General features: G+C 44.2%; 1 protein-coding gene across 1 annotated transcript in view; it reads left to right on the top strand.

The window, feature by feature from the left end:
* WNT3A (Wnt family member 3A) overlaps nt 1-25,232 on the top strand; it is an 88,123-nt gene that overhangs the window by 43,101 nt on the left and 19,790 nt on the right. Inside the window, exon 2 of the mRNA XM_054191713.1 lies at nt 7,180-7,421. Coding sequence (XP_054047688.1) covers nt 7,180-7,421 — 242 coding nt within the window. The remainder of the gene's footprint in view (nt 1-7,179; nt 7,422-25,232) is intronic.

Raw genomic sequence — 25,232 nt, 5'->3', positions numbered from 1 at the left:
TTTAAATATAGCTCTTGTGCTCTACTTTAGGATGAAAGAAGAAGTACCTAACAGGAGAAGTAGAAAGAACAGTTAATCCAGTAGGTTTCAGGGTTTTTTTTTTCTAGACTGCAAGAAAAAATCTGGAAGGACAGACACCTGCACAGTGCATTTGATCTGTCTAACAAACGGCTTAGATTTCTTAGTTCTTTTTGTGAACTTCTTAGGAATAGTTCTGACGATAGCTAGATGCTCAGAGACCAAAAGTTGAAGACCCCACTGCAATCAATGTTGCAGACACTCATAATTTCTGAATTAAAATAGATCACTTCTGTAATCAGCGTTAGACTCCTTAGGCCTAGGTTTGATTATTACTGAGCAATACACAACAAAAAGAAACCCTCAAACTGAAAAAAAAATAATCAGTTATGTCATTCATGTCTTCTAGAGCTAAACCTACTGCTGATCTCTGGTAAGGTAGTTTTCAAATTTTCAAATAAAACATTAATTAAAAATTTCTTTAATGTCCATATTTTGTAATTGCTTGGGTTTGGGATACTTTTATGTCATAGAAGAAAATCACTTCCATCCAGGAGGGATGTTAGTTAGCAGAGTGATTTCCTTTTCCATTTAAAGTGATGGTGTTTGACAAGTTCTGTTTCCTTTCTTTCCATTCTAAAATTTCTCCAGGTTTTATTTTCATTTTCTTAGGAAAACAGAAAAATAATCACAACATATGCTAGAATATTGGCTGTTTTCTGTGAAAAAGAATGCCATTAAATTAATGTAGATTAATTAGGTTTTTTTCTGCCTGTCCACCCACCTGGCCTCTGGGCAGGTAGTTCAACTCTACAGAAGACTGGGAATTGAGGTATGTTATAGGAGTGTAAAAGAAGACACAGTAGGCTCAATTACTGTGAGGTGTTTTGGAGTATCCTTCCCACCTTCCAGTTGTCCACGTTAGGTGGGCACCATAGCTCTTCAGTCATGTGTGCCAGCCCTGCGTGGTGTGGGTTTGTGGGAACAGAATCAAGGGTGACTTAGTGATCCTATCCCATAAGTCTCTTGAACATTCAGGTGCCATTGGCCACTAACAGCTGTATCCATTTTCTTGAAACTTCACAGCGTCTTAGTAGCTCAGTTCTCTCCAAATGTGTCTTCAGGCATCCTCAGATGCATGAAGTTCTTGCTCAACCTTAGCAGCCCATGGAGGATTATGGGTAGGGCATCAGAGAGGGCCTAATTCTGATGCTGTAGAATGGAGTAAGGGCTGCCCACTCATCACTTGAAAGCAGCTTGCCTGTGAGCCCTTGTGGCCTAGTATGAGGAGATGTGAGACAACCCTTGCTGGGTTTTACTTATAGCCTGACAGGACCTATGAAGACTTCTCCAACCACCTTCTTAATTTCCATACTTTAGTGTCATAATACCAAGCCCGTGTTCTGAACGTGCATCTTTTTTAGAGAGGCAGCTCTACACAACTTGTGTCCTTCTCCATAGTGTGGCTGAGATTCATCTTCAAAGAGTTAGACGTGGCGCCATCAAGAGGCAGAAAAAATGAGTGAGAAAGGAAAAGAGAGTGAGGTGAACCTCTGGAGATCTGAACAGGTTATGAGAAAGGATTTGGAAGAGGTGTGACATCCCCCTGTTAGGGGATCCCATGCAAAGGGAGCAGTGTGAAAGAAAACCTAGGGTATATGCAAGCGAACATAAATACCCTCTATTATAAGGAGATGGACTTCCTTTGACTTTACTTCTGCAGCAGGACTGGCTGCCACCTTGCATTTGGGTAAGGCAAAGGGAGCAAAGTCACTGCTATTGCTCAGTTCTCAATATTCAGTAGGGATTTAAGTGCTCTCTGGGTCTTATCCTGGGTCGATAGACAAGTTACACTCTTGCTGTACAACATTAACAAATGCAGTTACTCTACCTGTGTCGGGCACCCCAGAAGGACATCGGCTGAGGAAGTTCTCAGCCGCACTTGGAGACAGCAAAAGGCCTCTCCAAGATGAATAGCAAAATAGAGCTCCTACAGGGTTCAAGAATAACAGAATTCAGGAAGAAGCAAGTAGATGTATGCGCTTCTACATGCTGCTATTGATGTGTCAAGGACTTTTGACAGCCATATTGAGAAGGTAGGGACCTTGAAAAGTCAGTAGAGTGGTGCTGTACAGCAAGGTCATCCAGAACTGAAGCCTTCTCTTTTTCTGAAAAAGCTATGAGCATATGTTTCCTGCATATTTTCTTCCTCATAAAATGGCTGGGGTGTCCATTCAAAGAGGGAGGGTACATGTAATTTATTAAGAAGGTGGCCAGGTACCTATTTACAACAGCTCTGCTGAAGGAGCAGATAGATTGAGATAAGGGAAATGAAGAGCTCTCTAGGTGTGTTGGCACAGAAAAATTCTCACTGAAAATTGAGTTAAACACTTCAGGGCATGCAAGGCTTAAAGATAAGCCAAGAACTTTGGCTGTGGACATACAGAACAGTGTTTTCATGCCTCCTCCTGAATTAATGGGAAGAAAAAGCTAATTGGTTTGAAAAGAACAGCTCTTTGACCCTTTGCCTTGGTTCAAACTTGAGCTGTACCTGCTCTGGGGATGAGTGTTTTTGTAAACCTGAGTGCTTCACAAATTCTCCAGTGAAAAAGGAGAGGTTCATGTCAATGCATCCAGGAAGTGTTGGTGCTCCAGTAATTCGAAGATGATGCCTGGTTAGACCACAATAGAGGACACTTGGCCCATTCCTCGACACCACATTTTCAAAATCACCCACATGCCAAAGATGGTTTAGAAGCAGATTGCAGGAGAGCAGAAAATGCAAAAGACGGGTTTAATGATTGGAAACAGTGAGAAAAATGAATGATGGAAGCTACTAAAGAATTGAGTAACACTGAAATGAGATTCCGATCTATATGGACTTTCCCAATGTTTTGTAAAGGTTTTGGTTGTTGGGTTGTTGTTGGTTTTTGAGGGGAGGGGAGGGTTGGAAGGTTCATAAGATTCATATCTCATGATCAATAAAAATGACAGGAAACTGAAAGAACTTCGTTCTCCTAAAGATAAATTTACTGTAGAGAGAGAGAGAAAGTGTTTATATCTGGAAGCTAGAAGCAAAGTAGAGACCAAAAGAGGGTGCCCTGATAGGTGTTATCACACTCCAGAGTCTGCAAGTGAGCTAGGAAGAGGACTCTGCTTAGCTGTTTAACAGCAGAGGCACTCTTCATGGAGAGATGTTTTGAGATTCCACCTTGTATCTTCAGCTGAAAGTCAAGTGAATACACACTCCTCCATGAAACGCCAAATTTGCATTACACTGTCTCAGTGCCTGATGACGCCTTGAGAACAAGGCTCTTGCTGGAGATTGTCTTTTGCAGATTAAACTTTCCAGACTGTAACACAGATCAAAGCAAGGTGTGACTGTTTCCCTGCTGTATTGAGAAGGGAGCAGTGTGAAAAGCAATTAAAAGTATTTCTCCATGTTTTTATTTTTTTGTTATCTGAGATGATCTTCCCAGCAACGGAAACGAATAGTTGAGGGCACTAACCTATAAACTCCTCTTCCTATGACTGATGTTTTCACTCTACCACTGTAGTAACCACCAAAAAAAAAAAAGAGACAGGCATGAGTTTGCCTGTTCGCATAAATTAAAGCTTATGAGACTAGAATCCTAAAGCTTCATCCAGGTCCTATTGAAATAGCTCAAGAAAGTCCTCCTGGCTTCACAACATGATGGATGGAGCTTACAGCAGGTTGTTTCTCTCTCAGTGGATACATTGGTGTTGGTGGGAACTGGATGGGGCACTTTTGAAAGCTTTGGGAAGGATGCTGGTGACTCTAGTTAATGTGGGAACAAGCTCTACCGATGTTTCCACCAAAGTTAACTTTAGACACTGGAAAGTGTCCGCATCCTGTACTCCCTGTATAGTCAGTGGCTGAACTATTTTCTGAGGGATGAGTCAGAGAAACTAAGTTAGCGCTCTTTTCTGGAGGCTTCCATGAAGGCATCTATCTCTCCCCATTGTTTACAGGGATAGAACCATGTAGCTCCCGAGCCTAAAGTTGGCATCTATGAATATCTCCTAGCTCCCAGTCCTCAGGAGGCTGAATGAGCTGAGATTTGGGGATGTGGTACCCTAAGACTCCGCATTCCCAACAAGGCCGTGGAGGCAACACACTCAGGTCCTCTGAAGCCTGAAACAGTGTTTTAGAAGGTGCCTTTAGTCCAGAAACTGTGATATAGTGTTTTGTCTATAACTTATAATGAAACAGAAATGTACACAGTGCAGTCAAAGTGAAAACACTCTTTGGCTTGGCATGGGCTCCATTTCACTGGTGCTTTTCTGCCACTAGTTGCTCCCCAAATTAATCTAAAGCTCAAGAAAACCCACATCAAGCCACTTAGATAGGGAAAACAAGTTAACTGGGTCTTTTCCTTCGTCTTCTCCTGTGGGTTCCTGTGGGTTTCTGAAGGCTCCTGCAGGAACTTGCCTCCTTCCTACAGCTGAGCTCTTTTCATGGACTTCAACACAGCACCTAGCTTTCCTGGGTGGGATTTTTCCAAGGAATTTAGCCATCCCAATTTGTCGGTATCATGGCATGATTCATCTGGACACTTACAGATGCAGACATATCACACTCAACCAGTCACCCAGGCTCTCTTGATAGTCTAGCCAATGCAGTCAATGGAGGCAACGCCATGATTCACCTCATCCCAAAGCAGACGTCTAAAATGGGGCAGATGAATTGTGCCCTAGAAGTGCCTGTTTCTCTCCACTGGCTGATTACAAAAGCAAGCTGGGGTGAATAGATCAGCTGGAGATGTCCATGTTGCAGACATCAAAAGGTAGGTGAGATGAACATGATTCCTAGTCAACGGGAGCTGCCTGCCACCCTCTTTGAATTCAATGGAAGGAGAGAGGAACTTGTGGAGGGCAATTCATGCTACTTGTCTCATTCTCCGTCCCTAGGGTAGCATGACTTGTCCTCTAATATCAGGTGAGATCAGTCTTCTTCCAAAGGTGCAGCTGAGGTGGAAAGACGCACCTAAGTTTAGGAAATCAGCTGAAGCCCTTTTGCTTTCCCAGGTACCTTCTGCCTTGCCCATCTAAAGTTCATTGTCTTGGCACTGTCTTGGCTGAACTCATTATCTTCGTGCTAGACTTGTCTAGCACCTAGAACCATTTGGGATCCAGAAATTGATGTTCTATGTCTCACCTACATGGAAAGGACTGATTTGTAAAGCCACTGAATTCAGACTAAAATCTTCATGTACCTGACCATCTGAATGTCCATCTCCTTTTCACTTCTGTCCCACCTTGATCAGGTACCCACCAGGAAGGGATCTAACTGATTGCAAGTACCTTTCTCCCATAAAAAGGACAGACATTTTAAAATATTTTTTATCCTAGCCTAGAGAAGTGCTAAAGTCAAGCTAATTTTCCTGTGATCTCCAGCAATGATAGAATTCTTGTACTTCTTTTTTTGTCAGAGCAATAGAGAGTGAAGTCAGATTCCCTGACTGCCCTGTTGATAACTCAAACACACCAGGCTGTTCCCAAATGAAAACCACATAGCAAAAACGAATGTAAACAGAAATACACACTGCCCAGGCAGGTTTCTGTTTGTCATTAATTCTGAGAAGAAAAGCCAATCAAGAGATTTAATTAGAAGAAAAGGAAATTATACTCTAAAAATCCCTTCAGTTTTAGTAATCAAGGTTATTATTAGAAGCACCAGTAAAATCACTTTAACAATCTATCTAATTAGCTACATATCTGCTGATCTCTCTACATAGCTGACTTTTTGTCTCTAAGGCTTCAACCAACATAATGGTTCATGGACACTCCTTTCAACAGACTTCCATTTGGCTGAGCATAGAATTTGCACTCAAGTTTTCTTGGTGGTTTGGTTTTTGTTTGTTTGTTTTTTTGTTTGTTTGTTTATTTAATTTCACTCTCCTCTCTTTAACCAAAGAAATTTATAGATTGATGGTCAAAGCAGGCTCTCCAGGTCCGTGTGACAGTACAGAAAACCTGGCATTGTTTTGTGAAAATAAACCCCACTTTTGAAAATTCTCAAATTTAAACCGGTGTGAAAGTAAAGTGAAAATGTGCTAAAGTAATATTCAGAAGGACGCTGGCAGCCATTTTAATAATTTATTTTTAGAACATTTCAACCAGATTAGAAAGCCCCAGTATTAAGCTTTGCAAAGCACATGCTTGGATTAAGCAGGTGTGGAAATGGTTTGCTAAACAGTAAAAGTCTTTTCTGGATCATACTTGCAAGGAGGTTCCAAATATGCCAGCCATGGCTCCAAATTTTTATGCACCTATGCATGAATGTTTCTAGGAACATGAGTACCACTGTTCGTACAAGAATAGCATTGATATTGGTCCTATATTAAGCCGTATGAGAGTTTTTCCCCTGGTTTTTTTCTAATCCAGCAGGGTTATAACTCCATCCCCTTTCCTCTACAGCACAGGAAATGTAACTGCTTATGAAAGCACCACAGAGTAGTGAGTTTATGTTGTACTCCGTCAACGTTTAGCTCAGACTTGGGTTTTTTAGGTTCTCAAGGTCCAAAATGCTTGAGTCTTGAGGGTCAGTTTCAGTGCACAGAAGTTACCTGGTAAGGTTCAAATATATAAGGCACAATGCTGAATTGTATGATGGTTGTCAACCTTTGTTGTTCCCCTTCTAAAGACTTGGAGCATGGTTTCTTCTAATGTTAGGGTTATTACTTTGTGTAACTCTGAAAGTGCTTTTGACTTCCTAATACCTGGACTTCCTCAGCTGCAAAAATTTCCTATAAAACCTACTTGCTCTTGTACAGGTGTGCTTGGCTTTCAAATAAAAAAAACCCATGGCTTTGACTCTCTGTTTGCAAAGTAAACTAGTTGTATGAGCTGAGCATTTTTGGGAAGAAGCAGCACAATGGTGGGTTAAGGCTTGAGAGGATGAAGAAAAGGGAAGGAAGACATTAAAGGTAGAGTTGCTTGCCTTGTTGGGCCTGTAAGGAACTTCAGGAGAGAGATTATATTGTTTTGAGGAGGGATGAGAGTGGAAAGAATGTTTTCTGGAGAGAAGAATGCAGAGGAACTGAAGATGTTGATTTTCCATCCCTATTCTTGTAAACCAAGTACAAAGGTGAAAGCCAGCTTGACAGCATCTCTTTTTACTTGTGTGTTTTTTTCCAGGTCCTTGGCAATTGGTCACCAGTATTCCTCCCTGGGGACTCAGCCCATCCTCTGTGGGAGCATCCCAGGACTGGTACCCAAGCAGCTACGTTTCTGTCGGAACTATGTGGAGATCATGCCCAGTGTGGCAGAAGGAGTAAAGATTGGGATCCAGGAATGCCAACACCAATTTCGAGGGAGAAGGTGGAACTGCACGACCGTCAATGACAGCTTAGCAATCTTTGGGCCCGTGCTAGATAAAGGTGAGTGCAGTGCTACAGGTTTGGCAACAACAACATCCATGGTGGAGTAGTGGCAGAGATCTTGAGAAACCTACTGTGAACTCATTTGCTTGTGATAAAGTGCCATGTGAAATGGACTGCCAGAGACAGGACTTGGGCTTGACAAAGGCAGGGAAAATTTTGTTGGCCCAGGACCTCATCCAAGCAGTTCCAACCTGACCCAGAAGGTCTTTTGTAGAGACAAGAAGATAATTAAGCCTTGTCATAGGGATAGCAAGGAAATCTGTGCCTCCTCAATGTAAGGAGGGTGGTTACCCACCATCTCCATTGTACAGCCAACATCCAGTCACAGGTAACAACTATTTCTACCTCTAACCTCTATTGGTATTGTATAGGTGACCCAGAGAACTGGGAAGTGCCCCATTTGGCAGTGGGCAGGGAGTGGGGTCATCTCTGACCCTGCTTGGAGCAGGCAGTTGGACTAGAGACCTCCCAGGGTCCCTTTCAACATGAATTATCCTATCATCCTATATCCCTTGGAAGAATTGTTGTGTTTTCAGTGGTCAAGCTGGATGTCTGGCTCCTTTTCTGATGCCATGGCATTTCATGCCACATTTACAGTTCTCTCAATAATTGCAAAGGGGAAATGAGGGGCTGCTGGGGATGGTTCCTAGGGATTGGACTTATCAGATAACATCAGTTTTGGTACCATAATGGCATACAATCAAGTTCAAAGGCCTGAGGAAATCACCATCAATTAATGGTTCTGCTTTCATTGGTTATGAACGTGGCAAATTAAGACAGGGTGCTAATGCAGGCAACCAATTCTGACACAGCACCCGTTGATATAAGTGGGAGCTCTTAGAAATGTTTTGCCTTAAGTTGTTGAATGCAGTGGGATTTAAGCACTTGGCTAACTCTGAGTATCTGGTCTTTTTCCCTATAAGTTGGCAGGAGCCTATTTTAGCCTATAAGAACTGTTTTATCCTTCTTTGCCCGTGTTGCCTTTTAAAGTCCAGCCTGCTCCTGCTGGTCTCAGTAAGTCTGGATCAAGCTCTGCCTTTCCCTTTAACACAAGGGGGTTCATCCAAGAGGCAAACTCATGTTGCATTTGATTCCTGCCCAGATGGTAAGTCCATATGCCCTCTGCAGAGCTGTGCAGGAATATAGAATCATAGAATGATAGAATCATAGAATCTTCATGGTTGGAAAGGACCTTTGAGATCATTGAGTCCAACCAAACAACCTACAATCTCTGCCACTACAGCATGCCCTGAAGTGCCACATCTAGACGTTTCTTAAATACCTCTAGGGATGGTGACTCAACCACCTCCCTGGGCAGGCTGTTCCAGTGCCTGACCACTCTTTCAGTAAAGTCATTCTTCCTAATGGCTAATCTAAACCTCCCCTGCTGCAACGTCAGACCATTTCCTCTGGTCCTGTCATTGTTAACCTGGGAGAAGAGGCCAACACCCACCTCTTTACAACCTCCTTTCAGGTAGTTGTAGAGGACAATGAGGTCTCCCCTCAGCCTCCTCTTCTCCAAGCTAAACATGCCCAGCTCCCTCAGCCTCTCCTCATATGACCTGGTCTCCAGAACCCTCACCAGCCTGGTAGCTGCTTCGAATATGGCTGCTTTCTCTGAGGAGAATATTCTCTGGAGAATATGTCTGCGTTCTCTGAGGAGATCACCAACAGAAGAGGCTTGGAAATCCTTCCTTCCTTCCTTCCTTCCTTCCTTCCTTCCTTCCTTCCCTCCTTCCTTCCTTCCTTCCTTCCTTCCTTCCTTCCTTCCTTCCTTCCTTCCTCCCTCCCTCCCTCCCTCCCTTCCTCCCTTCCTTCCTTCCCTTCCTCCCTTCCTTCCCTTCCTTCCTTTCTTTCCTTTCTTTCTTTCTTTTTCAGTTTTGCAAAAGAGTAACAGTTACAGGTTCCTGACAGTCTGAGGGTTGGAATAACTTTGTCTGGAATGGCTGAGTAGCACGATTTGACATCGTATGATAGAGGAGGGAGCACCTGGGATAGTTTCAGGGAATCTCCTGAGTTGGTGTATGTAGCTGAACTACACCCATTCTGGGCCACATTCTTGCATTCTCCCAGTGCTTGCCATCTGGAGATAGGGGTTTTGTTTGGTTTTCCCTGGCTGCATTACTCAGAAGAGACTTGGGTATTTAGTTTTGAGGGAATTTTGAAAAATAGGGGAGCCAAGAGAGAGCAAAGCCTTGATTTGTATCATGGCAGGGCCTCCACCAGCAGAAGAGGCATTTTACATGCACCCAGCAGGAGAATGAGTGGTTTCAGCTGGTGGGGTTATCCCATTAGAGCTGGAGAGCTGGGGCACCATATTAATGCTGGTGTCTCACTATTTGGGTTTACTGGTGAGAGATCATCCCAAAATAATTATGCCTGTAAGATCTGCAGTGTGGTGCACTTAACCCCATATCGAAGTGTCATACCACAATATTTTGCATGTGATTAAAACACCCGTTTTGGGTACATCTCCCTTGGATTGAATTAGGCCAGCACAGCCAAAGTGAATATTTTTCCCATACACATAAACCCGGCGTGACTTCCCCAAGGTCATTCACTGGGTGCAGGCAGTAAGTGAACCAGATAACCCAATGTCTTAATAACCAAGGCTGGATGTCCTCAAGGACACATGGAGCACCTTCTGCTCCCAGATGGTCTCGGGTTAGACGTTCTACACCTCCTGTAGCAATTGTACCCTGTGCCTGAGGAAAGCGATCCTCACCTCCTTGCTGACCGAAGGAACCCCAATCCTACAAGCTCGCAAACACTCTTATCTCACAACATTGTCGACATGAAGGGTCTGTCCCTGCTTGAGACTGCAGGCTTTCGGTAGCCAGGCTCAGGCAGGGGAAGAAGGCTGGGACGATTTCATAACTGAAGAATGTTGTTCCTTGAGGGAGAATCAAACCACCCTTCAGTTTTGCTTCACCTACAGCAGGAGGGGGGAGAAAAAAAACAGCTCAGTCACATTCTTGTGCGGCAGATCCCCCAGGGTAGGAACATATTTGAGCTCCTACCCAGAAAGAGAGAAGGAGAAAAGGAGAGAAAGAAAGAAAGAAAGAAAAAGAAAGAAAGAAAGAAAGAAAGAAAGAAAGAAAGAAAGAAAGAAAGAAAGAAAGAAAGAAAGAAAGAAAGAAAGAAAGAAAGAAAGAAAGAAAGAAAGAAAGAAAGAAAGAAAGAAAGAAAGAAAGAAAGTAAAACTCCACTTTGCAGCTTGATTTTAAGTCACCCGAGATCTAACTTTAGCTTCTCATTTGAGTCAATAGGGACACCATCCTCCCTCAGCACAAACCAGCGTAGTTGCTAAAGCAGCTCCCTTTTGCCTTACACAACTATCTGCAATTCTTTCATTGAAAAAGACCAATTTTAATGCCTTCAGGAAATACTTTCTAGGCCCAAATCTCACTGAGGCTGCCTCACTGTCTGGGCTGCCCTTGCTGCTTTGGCCTCTCATTGCTAATTCAGAGCTAGGCTTGAGCTGCGATTCAGCAGTGCCAAACTGTCACCAGACTCTGGTCCTGTTAAGAGACATATTCCAATATCTCATCTGAAACTAGACTCTTTTTCCCCATCAACCTGTTTGTGGAAGGAAATCCCACCTGTTTTAGCTATACAACTGTATTTATGTATATTTCTTTTTTAATGTTTTCATAGCCAGGCAAAATGAATCACATATTAAACAGCAATGGTGTTCATGGTATTCATGAGCCCAGCTACAAAGGAACGGTGATGTTCAGGGGATCCAAACTTGCTACTATTTGGAGACGATACTTGGAGGCTTGGCCATAACTTGCTGTAGCTCTTCATATGTCACTCAGGACATACAAAGAGCAGAAGTCCCCAATCCCATCCAGCTATTCAGTTACTCAGTTTTGCCTGTCCTTGGCTGTGGAATGAAAGTTCCCTGTTCAAAGACAACAGAGTCACCTTCCTCACTGGCTGTACTACCTGCATGGGGAATGACTCAGGCATTAGCAGGAGTTGAAATTCCTATGGGGCTATTGGAAGAGGGTTTTTCTCCTCCTTTGTGGTCTTGGGAGCCTATGAGCAGCTGTGCAGCTCCATGGACAAACATTCAGATAGGTGCCACTATTGGGTCTTTCTTGCAAAACACTAGGAAATAGTTGACTTGGGTATCCTAAACTATTTGAAATGCAAAGAACAGGATGCCTACATAGGAAAAGAAGTGAACCTGGACTCTTTACCTGAATGTACCTATCTGTTAGTCTATCAGATATATAAGGGACTACAGTTCATATGATTTCTAGTCTCCCAGAAGTTCAAATCTCAACTACTGGACAGCAGGAAGAACCGCTCACTTGAACTTTTCTAATGGAGTAATTTCTAAGGAAAAAAAATTTGCTCTCATTTGTTTCTTCACCTATATTTTGTGAAGCTGTGGAGCAGAACATGTCTGTAGCCACATGACCTTAAGTGATCGTCTTAGCCACAGCTCATGTCCAGCCGCTTACCTGAGAGGTTTGGCAGTCTGTAAGGCGGTTGCTATATCTTTCAATTTCCCAAAGACGGCAGAAGGTTTTTGAGTTGCCTTTAAAAATATATAGGATAAAACTTTGGAGGATGTAGTAGAGGGACATGCCATCACTGGCAACAAAAAGTGAACTGTGCAACCTAAGAGGCGTTTTCCTCTCAAAATTAAATGACGTTTACTGGGAATTATGTTTTTCACCCTACTTTAATATTTACGGACTGAAGACACTGTTCATTTTTAAGTTGGGGTGCATTTTCTAGTCTCTCAATGCCGTGCAAACTCTCTTTGAAACTCCTCTGGGCAGAAATATGAACTGATCTCAAGAGAAGTAATACAATAAAAGCTTATCATGGCCCTGTCTCTTTAACAGACCTCAGCACATAATTAAGTCAAAATAAAAGTTTCCTCCCTCTCCTCCCCCCATTCAATAAAAGTAAATTACCTCAAACTATTTAAGCCCCCAGTTCGTTTAAATTTAAAAAGGGAGCCCTTGTCTATCTATTTCTTTCACTCACTCCCACCTCCTTCTGCTAAAGACTGGCTGGGGCTTTAAACCTGCCAGCTGGACTGAGAAATGGTTAATAGTTATTGTGGAGGAGCAGCTTTTAATGAACTATTGAAGAATGATACATTGATGGAGTAATGGGAGTTTAAGTCGCTCTGTAATGAAACAGGTTCTCAGCGCGGACCCATTGTGGTGTAAATACGGCACGTCTCTCCCACTGTTTGGTCAGGACTAAATAGCAGAGGCCAGAGGGGGGTCAGCTTATGGGGTCTCCGCTTTAGTTAATCAATCTGATTGGATTAGGGTCACTGCGATCCCTAATAATGTCAAAGGTTACGCCAAACTGGATTAAATGCTTTGTTGGGGAGGGCTCAGATTCTTTCAGCTTTTGCCGACGGGGCTTGTTTATTAGAGTTTAACACTCGTGCAACCTTGGGAAGCCACACCGTCCCTTTTTGTACATCGGGGCGTTTGCTGGCGTGTGAGGGGGTTTGAACGAGCCGGGGCGGGTGCGCGTGCGTCCCGTTGCTTTGTCAAGTGTCTGCACCCGTCGGATGTGCCCTCTGAGGACATATATCAAATTCCCCACTGGACAAATGAGAGCCTAATGGGTGATGCAGAGGCTCCAAGGCATAAATTCATTCCGGAAATAATTGTTGGCCGTCACCCCTGCTAGAAGGCAAATGATGAGAGCCACGAAAGTGGTGGAGTGACCCACTGTTCAAGTCCCTCTGGTTTAAGGCCATTCCTGTCCAGCAAAGAAATATTCTTTTTGATACAGCTCCTGTCTGTGCAGTTACCAGGATGAGCATAGAATGAAATACAGAGTATTCAAGACCACCTTATTGCTTCATTCTTAAACTGGGTAGATGTCATGTCTTCCAGCACTTCCAACTCAAGTCAAGGTGGGATGGGATGAGATCCCCTTGTCATCTCACCCAGGGAGACCATGAAGAATTACTATTATCTTCACTCATGATATTCCTGAAGATGACACTGTCCCATAGACATGGCAAAGTGTCCTTCAGAAAATTATACTAAGTAATCTTTTGAAGACCACCTGGCAATGAAAAGGGGCAGCAATAATAGTGCTATATTGGAAGAGACAGGAGATCTCTGGATCTCAAATGCCTCTTTCCTTCCTGCAGTAAAGCACACACTTTTTATAGGTTGCCAGGACTGTCGGATTATCCCTGTGTGATGCAGAATGGAGAATCTCACCTCAAGACTTCTGGAATGAAACAAAAATCTGCATTTGTCTATGACATCCTTCCCAAAGGACATCTTGCCAAGAGCTGCCAAGGGATAGACAGTCTATCTACCTCCCCTTTTACAAATCTCCTTATTTCTAATGCAACATTCCTCTGGTGTTGACAGCCAGTCACTGTATTTTCCTTTGCTAGATTCAGAATAACTCTTCTAGAACAGAGCACTTTCTTTGCCACTTACACTTTACAAAAAGTTAAAAATTAGGTCTGCAGAAAAACAGTGGGTCAGCAGAAGTTTGGGTCCATTATATCAGACAGCAAGACAGGTCAAGGGAGTTCCATCTGATTCTGGGGTCCTCTGGGCCATGATTCATCTGATGTATTGTAGACAGTTAGGATTAAGTTACTCACACCCTGAAGTTTCTACATCTCTCCATCAATCACTGAGGGAATCCAGGGAGACTGACTCTTGATGAGAAGACACTTGCTCCCAGGGACCACATGAATGGCAGAGCAGGCATTTGTCTAGCTCATGAGAGGTGGGATTCAAGTCACATCCCATTTCATATGGCATGCTGGGCACTGTTACCTTTGCAGCTAGGCTTATTTTAGACTCTACATCTTTGGGGATAAGTCTCATGTCTCACCTCTCTCAAGAAAGCCAAAACATAGCTGTGTTCATGGATTGACTCTTTTTGTCCCTGCTACTAGTGTGGATGAGAAAGCTCATCTTGTGTCTAGCAAAATCCATGGAAGTTTTTCCCCAGGTTTAGCAAGAACGGAATAAGGCTTTTAAATTCAGTTATAATACCTGGGAGACACAAGTCTTCTCAGTGTTTTTTTCTTGCTGTGTCGTAACAAGATCGCTCCACAGGCTCTCTGATAGTGCTGATCTCATCTCCCAGAGTTAGATGTCAAAGTCTGAGCTAGTCACCCCAGGCTCCCTTTGTAGTCACTGGAGAGCAATCGGCATCTCCAGAGAGCAATTCATCTGACCTATCTTAGACACCTATCTCAGGATAACATGAATCATACCAAGATGTTTATTTCTCTCCATTGACTATAGAGGGAGCCTAGGGCTACAGGCTCAGACTTCCATGTGTATTTCTTAGAGGCCCAGTTTGGGGGCAAATAGTTCCCACCTCCTGTCTTTCTCCTGTTAGAAAGCAGTTCTGACATCCAGCCTCTGTTGGAGAGGCCATTTTACTAATGCAAGAACATGGCACTGGAAAGGATCTCCTGGACCACGGAATACAGTCAGTCCTTTGCTATTTCAGGCATAATCCCATTTCATAATATCTTGCATGATTTAAAAGTAATACTTTTAGCAGACCTCATAATATTTTCCTGATGGCTTTCTGGCATCTCAGTTGTCTCAGTGCCAAATGCTTCCCCCCCTTTCCCTGCTCTAGATCAGACTTCTTCGCTTCTGCAATAAAGTAAGGCATGAGCAGAAAGCCACAAGATACTGATCCATCCAGGAGGTTAGTTACATGTAGGAGGTACTCTGCTCTCTCATGAAACTCTTCCCAAGAGGATCTGATTTCCAACCACACCCTGTCTACCTCTCTGCTAATGGCAATTTGGGCAGCTGCCCTGGTATCAACAACGGAGATCTACAAACTCTACCCTGTAACTATGGGGAAGGAAACTGGAAGGATCAGGATTGAAAATGTGACTATGCAAGCTCCACTCAGCCGTCAAGATGCATAAATACTGCAGGCCAGAGATTTGCCAAGGCTGCTGAGAAAAAGACTGGCAGATCCTGGCTTGAGACAGAAGCATCAGTTGTGTTTAGTGTCAGTGTAAATGGAGCTTGGAGCTGGGGATTACTGTAGGGGATGAGACAGGCATAAGTGCCAGCATATCACTGCATTGCCTGAGTCCATGTTCCAGCCCACAGGTACAGAACGGTCCACATTAATGGTTACAGCATTTCTGAACTGGCTGTTACCTAGCTAGCTCAGTACAGGCAGCAGCAGCAGGGAGGAAATGCAGTTTGGGGAGGTCTAGATGAGCTGTAGCCACATCTCTGATTTGTAACCCACATCAGTACTGGAAGATTAGCAGCTTCTACTGAGCCATGGCAAGAGCTGCAAGTTGCAAGGGCAGCAAACAGAGATGCTGAGGAAGCTTGCCAACGTGTTAGTCCTTCAGCCTTCAGGAGCAGGATACCAATGAAGTAGTAGAGGAGCTCCTTCTCTTACTGCTGGAGCTGCTGTACGGCCAGGGCACCATCAGAAGGGGTGACTTAAGCCTCTTGTGACTTCAGGGGTGTTCAAGGGCAAGCACTGGACAGCCCTCTGGTACAGTAGCACCCAGAAGAATATGGTTAGCATCACATCTGGCTGCATTTGTCTCTCCATTCCCAGTGCAATCAGGTGAATCAACTGGAGGCTGCGCACAGCCTGGGTTTGGTGGGCTCAAGCGTCGCCCGGGCTTCTTAGCAAGAGGCCCCGACCTCATCACCTCTCCATCTGCAAAGTGATCTCCGGCGCATCTGTACAGTTCTCTGGAGATGAGACAGCCCATGTAAACAGCTGTAAACAGCCAACACCCAGACGCAGGCTGCAAACCCAGGAGAGCGGTTGTGGTGAAAAGGAAATGGCAGCAATGCCAGGAGCCGATCCTCTTTTCTTTCTGTGCTCCCTCTACCTCCCACTGCACCAACCCTCATCTGTCAACCCTGACATGGAGATTTTTCTGGTGACTAAAACATTAGATGGGGGATCAGGGAGGGGAGAAGGAACAAGACAGCCCGTGGCTACAAAACCGGTGGTGGCGTCTCTCCCGGCGGCGGGAGGCACTGGAAACTTCTGCCTCAGGCAACGTGCACAATGCGACGGGCTGGCAGGGAGCGGGGCTGCACGGAGTTATAGATTCATTTCCTTCCCCCTCCCCTCCCCTTCCTCCCCTTTCCCTGCTGGGTACATTGCATTCCCCAACTGGGCTCAGGCTGGTTGCAACAAGGAGCTCCCTCTGCCGCATCCCAGAGTGCCAAGTCCAAGCGTGGGAGCTAGTCCTAGACAAAAGGGAACAGTAGAGGGAGCTGATTAGCATCCCTTTGTCCCGGGAGAATCCCGGCCCCAAATGGGCCCTCGGCGCTGGACAGGAGCCAGGGAGGAAAACGGGGATGATGGAGGCTTGTTCGCCTTCACGCAGGCGCCCGGGGGGAAGGGGAACGCAATGGTTTTCACCCCTAAGCACCGCTATGGGATGGGTGCTGAAATGGGGTGCACTGTCCTTAGGTCCGCGAGGGTGGTTTTCGTCAATTGAGGAGCTAGACATGCGTCTGCCAGCGCTTCTATCTACCAAACAGCCAAAACAAGCAAAGTCTTCTGACAAAAAGGGATCCAAGTCCATGAATGTGGCTTTTCTTCCCTGTGAGATGTGTTACGGGCTGGCAGAGCTGAATAGACGCAGGGATTTTAAGGCCAGAAGGGGCTGTGGGATCATCTGATTGGATTCCGGTATAGCAAACAGAGAATTTCTTCCTATTCCTCCCTGACCAGACATGACAGGGCAGCAAGAGGAAAAACAGGGCATATAAAGATGCCCTGTATGCTTCTTTCTGTGCTATGGGCTTGCACAGCAGGGGAACGGGGCTGTCTCCTGCAGGGCAGACACGACAGAAAGCCAAGGCACTTAATGGCAGGAGATAGGTTAGCATGCTCCCTGCCAAGGTCTGCTGCAGGAGGAAGCATGCACTTGATGGATCAGCTTCTCTTGTTCCTTGCTCCCCCAGCCCCATTTTTCAGGGAGCACCTCCTTCAAAGGAAGGACTCATCATCGAAAAAATCCATAAGATTAACACAAAGAAGGGGTCAGCCACCAGGAGAGAGAATGATTCCAAGGGATTGTTATGACTGTTTGGATTTCTGTTGCGTAAGTGAATGATGTGCTCATAGGAATGATTAGGGAACAGTTGATTTGAGACTGAGCAGTGAGGACAAATCAAGAGTAAGAGGAAAGCAGACTTTTGGGGCCTCCAAAGTCTTGGGAGAAGCAAAGACACAGAATCAGAGAACTTCATGTGAGGCAACACCCGGAGGAAGTAGGCAGGGACTTCCACCACTCCAGGGTAGGCAGGGGTGCTGTACAGAATTGGCATTTTTTGGAAAAACCGCATGAGATGGGTGAAGCCAAGGTAGATGAGAATTGTGTGGTGAAGACCCCAAGACATTCAGCAGGGAAGTATATGTTGTACGGTCTCCTGCTCACCATTCAATGTGCTCCCATGGGTTACTGAAATGCTTCTGGAGAGTATTTCCTACAGCAGATCACTGTAAGATGGGCCCATAAAAGAGGGCTATAGATATATCACAATATGGATATGCTTTAGGGAAGGACTTGAAGGAAACTCTCGTGGGTTTGTTTTAGTTTGGGCAGGCTTTTTTAGGAAGTAGAAAGTGACATCATGAACCTCAGGGAGGTTCTGGAGCTTTGGATGTAGGTGAACCTAAAACTTCATGGCAAAGCACAGACAGAAAGACAGAGAGCCCACCGCATCCTGGGAAACACAAAGCCATCCACATGTTTGAGGTGGAACTCAAGAGTGGGTGGAGGAACGGAGAGTGTCTTTCACTTTTTATTTCATCTGTACTCATCTCACCCTTCCTAGAGAAGAAAAATGGTTTACAAAGCGTACGTGTTATTTGGCTGACTTCTCCAGATGCAGCCTGGACCAGTGACAGGAAGCAAGGCAGAAAAGACAGGTTCTGGTTCTGGCTCTGCTTCTGGCTGTGATGGGGACAGTGGAGCCGGTCCTCCTTCCACTGCATCTCCGCTTCCCACAGAATGCACCACAGAAACAACTGGATACATCAAAGAGAATTATACCAAAGTAGGACACATGTAGGACCCTGCAGCTCTTGCAACATAATTTAGATAGTTTTATTGGCCTGCTTATGACTGTTGCTCTCAAGTTTGATCGACAGGACAGTAATGCTTCATGGAAAGCTTCCTGGTAGGCTGCAGTTTGTTGACTAAGCATCTGGCACAATTTCCTCTCCATTATTTCCAGGTGCTAAATCACATTAAATGATAGCTAATAATTATGGTTTATCCTTTCCTAATAATGCTACTTTCCCAGGGAAGCTGTTGCCACAGGGAGGTTGTGGGAGTGCGAATGGGTGGGGAGGGCACAAGGAGATATTTCTGTTCACCCAGAGCCATAAAAAAGTTGGAGACCCCTTAGGCTAGGCATGCAGGATCCAGCCTGGGAGATATCTCGTCAAAATGTATTTATTTATTTTCTGGGCCAGTTTTCCATCAGAAAAGGCAGTTGCATCAAAATGGAGAGGTTTTGCGGGACCCTCTCAATTTCAAGGCAAAAATGCACAGTTAGGGGTTTCTTGTTTTGTTTTGCACATTTCAGATAGTTTCATTTGAATTCTTGGGAAAAAAAAACAAACAAAAAAGCACATTTTATTTCTTTTTATTTTGAATGTGATCTTATGTCAAAATAGAAAGTCATTAAACTGTCAAAGAAACACACTGCAGTACCTTTAACATTCTATAGAATATTGGAGTGTTTTGATATTATTGAGGTTGAATGACTTTATCTTGTCAAACAAAAAATTGTGATGTCTTTCCACTTGATTTTCAACTCTGAAAATTGAAACAAAACAGAAATTCCCATAATATGGTAATTTGACTTTTTGGCCCTCCTTACTTGCTTTAGGCATGACATACTCTCCAAACTCCTTCATTCTGACAGGCTGCCTAAATCCAGATTAACCGAGAGCTAAGCAATAGCAGTGCTCTCCTAAGGACCCCTCTAAATTCATAAAGCAGCCTTACAGCTCTGTAAAACGAGAGCTGCAACAGATAAGCCCCAAATCCATGACTCATTCTCCCCCGTTATAAACACTGGATCCTGTCATGAAATGCTTCAACAGGAAATTGCCTGGATTCTTCTTAGAGAAGAAACAAAAGGCCGAAAAGTGGTTTAGTGCTGTTGGGTTTGGTGGAGAAAGGTGTTTGTGCTCATACAACATCTTCAGTCTGCTTTCCTAACTGCATTTTGGATATAGATTCCTTGATAGATGAATTTTGAAGACATAGGTGTATCTTAAGAGATGTAAACAGGAACTCTGTGGAGCGTGCCCAGTCTGTTAGATGTTCAGTCTGGGTCCAGCACAGCGGCACTCTGGTGAGATTTGCAATTGAAGTATCATCTGTGCCCAGCATCTGAAATGAAGAATATTCTCCGTATTTAGCTCACCCGAGCACAGTGTCTTCCCAATCAAAAGTTAATGTACGTGTCACTTGCACCTGGACACATCAGAGATGACTTAGGGAGCTTCTGAAGGCAAGACTTATGATAATAATTATATTATTAATATAATAATATAATAATGAGTTTTGTAAAGTCCTGTTTATGGCTTTATTAAATATAACCCTGGTCCAAACACATCCCCATATATCGATCCCTGCGGATCAGCAAAGAGTTGAAGTGGATACAAATGTCTTATCATAAGATATACTTCCATTCAGTAAGACGATGGAGTCTTGCCTTCTTGTTTTCATTCTCAAAAAGGCCAGATGGGCACTGAAGTTTTTGAACTTCTCATCCAGTAGAAAAGCACCATCTTGGTTTTCAGTTCCATATTTCCAATGTTTGTCCAAAGGCTTCAAATCATCAATAATCAATATATAGGAATAATCAAATATAAGAATTAAAAACTCCCTCAAACCTCCTCACTTCAACCAAAGTGAACCGCTAACCTTCAGAATATTCCTGCCCTATCAGTCATTAATACTTTTGTTCATTATTCAAGTTAAGGTTATTGTGACTTCCCTGAAATCTTTAAATCAACCTGACATAAAGCTAGTGTTTTTTCAAAGAGACCAGACAAGGAAAGTGAAAAAGGTGTTTGTTTTGTGTGTGTGTGGTTTTTTTTAAGGTATCCAAATATATCTCCATGTTTAACCTGACTTTTCATGTAAATACTTTATAAATGGATGATACTCTGCTCAAAAGGCCATGCTCACCATTACAACTCTGTCACAAGCCTCATACACTAGTACTGGCTACAAAATAATAGTTATTCCAAGTCTGCAGAATAGGGTAGATGTAATTTAAAAACACATGTATCAGCATTACAGCTCCACTAGAAAAGAAGCTGTAGTCACCGATGTTGCAACTCAATGAGGTCACTGCGTCAAGCACTCTGAACTATTAACTGCAAGTATTTGCCTATTTTATGGGGTTTACCACTAATGTGGTTGACCAGAAGCTGAAAGTATATTGGGCTTTTCTTTCTAGGGCTGGGTCTTCTGATATTTGAGAGGCTGTGGGGCTGACTGCTAGTTTGTTAATCCCATTTTATGCCTGCTGATGTTTTAGACCTTTCTTTGGTTCCATCATCCCTGCCAGAAGAAAGGCATTCTTTATTCAAACTGGGCAACTGAAACAGGTAGTCTGGTTTAAAATAATAGAAGAGCTAATCTTGGCACTGATTGGGGTCAGACAGTTTGGGATGAACCCCAGTGCAGGATGGTGGATTTTCTTCACTCTACAAGCCACATGTGGTAAGTCCAGGGTAGTGGTGTACCAGGATTACCTCAGAAGATGACGGTGGCTCCTCTGGTGCTGGCCTGGGCAAGCAAGCCACATGCCAGAGTAATACAGCCCAGCAATATTGGGCTTCTAACCCCCACACAACATATCCCTACTTCTCACCAACCACATGCCATAGCTGGGGCAAAGAACCATATGCAAAACTTTGGAGAGCCACATGGGATTCAGGAGCGGCTGGGGAACTGCTCCTGCCCTAACCATTTGAACTTAAGCTACATACCTGAACTCATACACAAACTGCCTTGCCTTAAAAAACTGTTTTAACCTGACTTAGCCAACTGAGGTTAACCAATCTGTGTGAAGTATGCGTGTTCTTTGTGGGCTTACCAGCTGGGAGCTCTTCATTTCTGTGCTTGATCTCTAAGCAGCCCTGTGAGACTGTGGGAATCTGCAGATTGTGGACATTTTGCTTCTTAAGTTAGATGTATTTATTCAACAGGACTTTGAGCTTCAGAGACTGGAATGTTGCACTTGGTATTAAAATAAGGGCAAACACAGGCCCTGAAATTTGAAGAATCTCTGCAGTTCCTCACCAAAATCTCTCCTCTCTAAATGAGACCACACCTCCGGGGTGAAGTGGAAACCCATTCTCAGCTCTGCTTTACTCAGCTCTGCTCTGCTCTGCTCAGCTCTGCTTTCAGTTCCTGAGCTCTCTGCAGGCTTCCACCAATCCCCCACATTAGCACCAAAAGTTAATGGTGATTCCCACAGCACCTATATTTATTAAGAGTAGAACACCAACCATGCATGTTAGAAGAAAAGCATACCAAAATCTCCACCATAGCCAAGAAACATAGCAGAAAACCTGCACATATTCAAGGAAGCCAAGTGGATGGCAAGGCCCAGGTATGATTTATGGGCAGGACACAACATTTCTTACCAGCATTGGCATTGCTACACTGTAGGATAGGATTGGGCAGTGTATGGGTGACCAAACTTCAGCAGCTCCAACTGGCTGACTGCCTTCCGCACCAGGAGGTCCAGCAGTGTCCACACCACCTGAGCCCTGTGTCCGATCGCAGGTGACATACCCAACGTGGGAGCCATGGCTGAATTTCTGAAGAGTAATTCTCAGCTCAAGAGCAACAGTGTGGTCTCCAGGAATAAGCCAGGAACCAAACCTGATTTCCTATAGCCCACTGACAGCTTTCCACCCTCCCCAGCTTACATCCATTGTCACCACATGCAAAGGCTCCGTATCCTATTGCCAGTTGCTTAATCCATTCCTTCCCGCCCCACCATCAATACAATAATACCCCACAGAGGAGACCCGCCCACCAGGAAATCCCCCTTTAACACCCTGCAAAGGAGCAGCCAGATTTATCTTTGCCACTGTTCTGGAAAACTAAATGAGGACTCATCTGCTCTAATCCCCTTTTAAGATTTCAAAATGAGGCCTGTGTTCACGTATTAGCATATCTAACAGCTCCTACGTGTGGACTGCAAGGCTATTGCTCCATGGAGGTAAATCACGTACCAACACATACTTCAGGTACCCTACTATCTCCCCGCTGAAGACATAAATGACTGAGCATTTGCAACAACCTTATAAAAATGCCTGACATGAAGACTTGGGTTAAATGGGCCTGGAGATCTCCAAGAAGAACAAATCCCATGACTCACCCACAGCCTCCTGCTAGAGAGTTTGGGGACCACTCCTTACATGTGATGCACAACATTTCTCTTGGCCTCGTTTTTGGCATGGCAGCTGTGACTTCCATGGTGTGGATAGGAAACAGGCACTCCAGTTTGAGGAAAATTCTGATATTTCTACAGCTTCCTTGGGCTTGCACTGGAATGATAAGGAGGCCTTTCAAGACTTTCACACGTCTTGAAAAGCCTTGAAAATGTCTCAAAAACCTGTAGGTAGATGTCAGCCATGGAGCAGCTGAAGGTTTGGGGTGAAGGTGTCTGTTTGGGATGTTGGTGACCAAAACTGGTCATCGCTTTTCTGGAGGTTTTGTTGTTTCATACTGAAAGTGTTGAGTTTATTAACACTGACAATGTTAGGAAGCACAAGTTTTCATGGCTTGTGGCGGATGGCAGGAGGCTGGGAAGGGGTAGGGAGGACAACGGTCACCATCAGCACCAACTGGTGTGGCACATGGTTGTAAGTCACGCAAGACACTTGTGTCCTCACGGTTATACCACCCGCTGTACACTGTGCACAGCACACCCAGCTGTGTTGTGGGGAGTTGTCCTGGGCAGACTTTTGAACTGAACCACTATTACACAGTTACCTGAAATTGCTGGAGACCAGACTTTCTGACCAAGGTTGTGAATTAGGTCTGGATGATCGTAAACTGAAGACTGGGTGACTTGACGTCAGCCTTTTCCCAAGACCCAAACCAAGTTGTTCCTCTTAGCATATACAAATTCAGATATTTGCTGGGGGGTTTTGGGCCATGGTTTCTAACTCCTTCACCTTAGTAGTCCCTGCCTATCTGGAAGCAGGAAATACTAATATATCCACTAAGCTCCCGTATGATGTTGTCCATTAAGAGACTTGTTGGGCCATGTATTATGCAAGCCAAAGAGTTTTCACTCCTCCCAGCTAACTTGGGAGAAGCATCTGTTTGGAGAGATGCTTTTTCAGGCCCATAACCGTCAGAAACTTTATTGTGCCGGCACAAATGCCAATTCCCCTTTCCTACTCAGTCCTGCAAGCCTTGTGCTGGCAAGTCTGGAACTGCACTGAAGACCTGAGCCATTTGCATGATTAAAGGTTGCAGGACCAAGCTGATTAGAAAGATTCAGCAAATTCTCCAATCAGAGCATTAGCATGGATCCACTAGGTGAGGAGCTGGCTCTGAGTACATAGTTGGCTTCTCCTCAGAGTAACTTCCACTGGTTTCCACTGAGAGCTGGAAGTTCTCAGCTTCTCTCAGGATTGATCTCTGCACCTGCAGAGCGAGTGCCTGTAAATATTGTTGTGGGTTTGGTGGCTTTTTCTTTATAATATCAAAACCTGCTGCTTTGATTAGAGATGGGTGGAAAAAATCTGACAGTGTTTTCTGGCATTTAGTCCCTAATTGGAATATTCCCTTTGGGTATTTAAAAAAAAAATAAATTGGCCCAGATATTTTTTTATGAATAACACTTTAATTAAATTTTTACGTATTAAATGTTCATCAATCGAAATAGTTAGACAAATAGCATGAGTGTTAGTCATGTATAAGCTAAGGGATGAATCAGTCGAAGATTGCGTGTGTTGCAACAGCCTCTCCCTCTGAGGGCACATGTGAGATGCTGAAAGGCAAGAGTAATTAACACGAGAGATGGAAGGAAGTGAGAAGAGGGAGCATAGAAAAAAAGTCCAGGAGAAAGGCGAGGTACCCGGTGGGATTAATAAGGTAAAGGGCTCCCTTGCTTACGCAGGCATAAGTTATGGAGTCAAGGGACCTGAGCTCTATTCCCAGCTCTTCCACAGATCCACTACACAACTCCACAGCATTACTTCATTTTCTCCTCTTCCTTGCACTTCCATGTCCTCCTTCGGTTTGCCCAGGTTAATTTGACAAGTTCTCCTCTACGTCAACTTCAATCGCAGCCGGGGGACTGGGGTTAGACTTTAGGAAGAGCGGTCTAACGGTAAGGGTAGTGAAGCATGAGGATAGATTGCCTGGGGAAGGGGTGGGAGCTCCGACCTGGGAGGTTTTCGAGAACAGGTTAGACAAACATCTGTCAGGGATAGTTAAGGCAGAGTGGATCCTGCCTTTGGGCAGAAGGGTGCGAGGTCCAAGTCTGATCTCTATGATTTTAAGGTTTTCTGAAGCAGGGGCTGAGCCTGCCAGTGCACCGAGATACCAGTTTCATGCAAAATAACAAATGTCTCATTAGAAAAAGTAAGGTTTTGTAGGAAAAAAAAATACTTCTATACCAAGATGCACCCCTAATCATGCTGGCCTAACTTTTCTGCCACATCCACTGAATTAGATAAAGGTTATTCTGATTTACACCACGCCAAGAGGAGAATCAGGCCCCATGTTCTGCTGTTGGCCAAAATACATTTTTT

This window comes from Rissa tridactyla, chromosome 2 (genome assembly GCF_028500815.1).
Source record: "Rissa tridactyla isolate bRisTri1 chromosome 2, bRisTri1.patW.cur.20221130, whole genome shotgun sequence".
NCBI lineage: Eukaryota > Metazoa > Chordata > Aves > Charadriiformes > Laridae > Rissa > Rissa tridactyla.
This window is presented reverse-complemented; position numbering and strand designations above follow the sequence as displayed.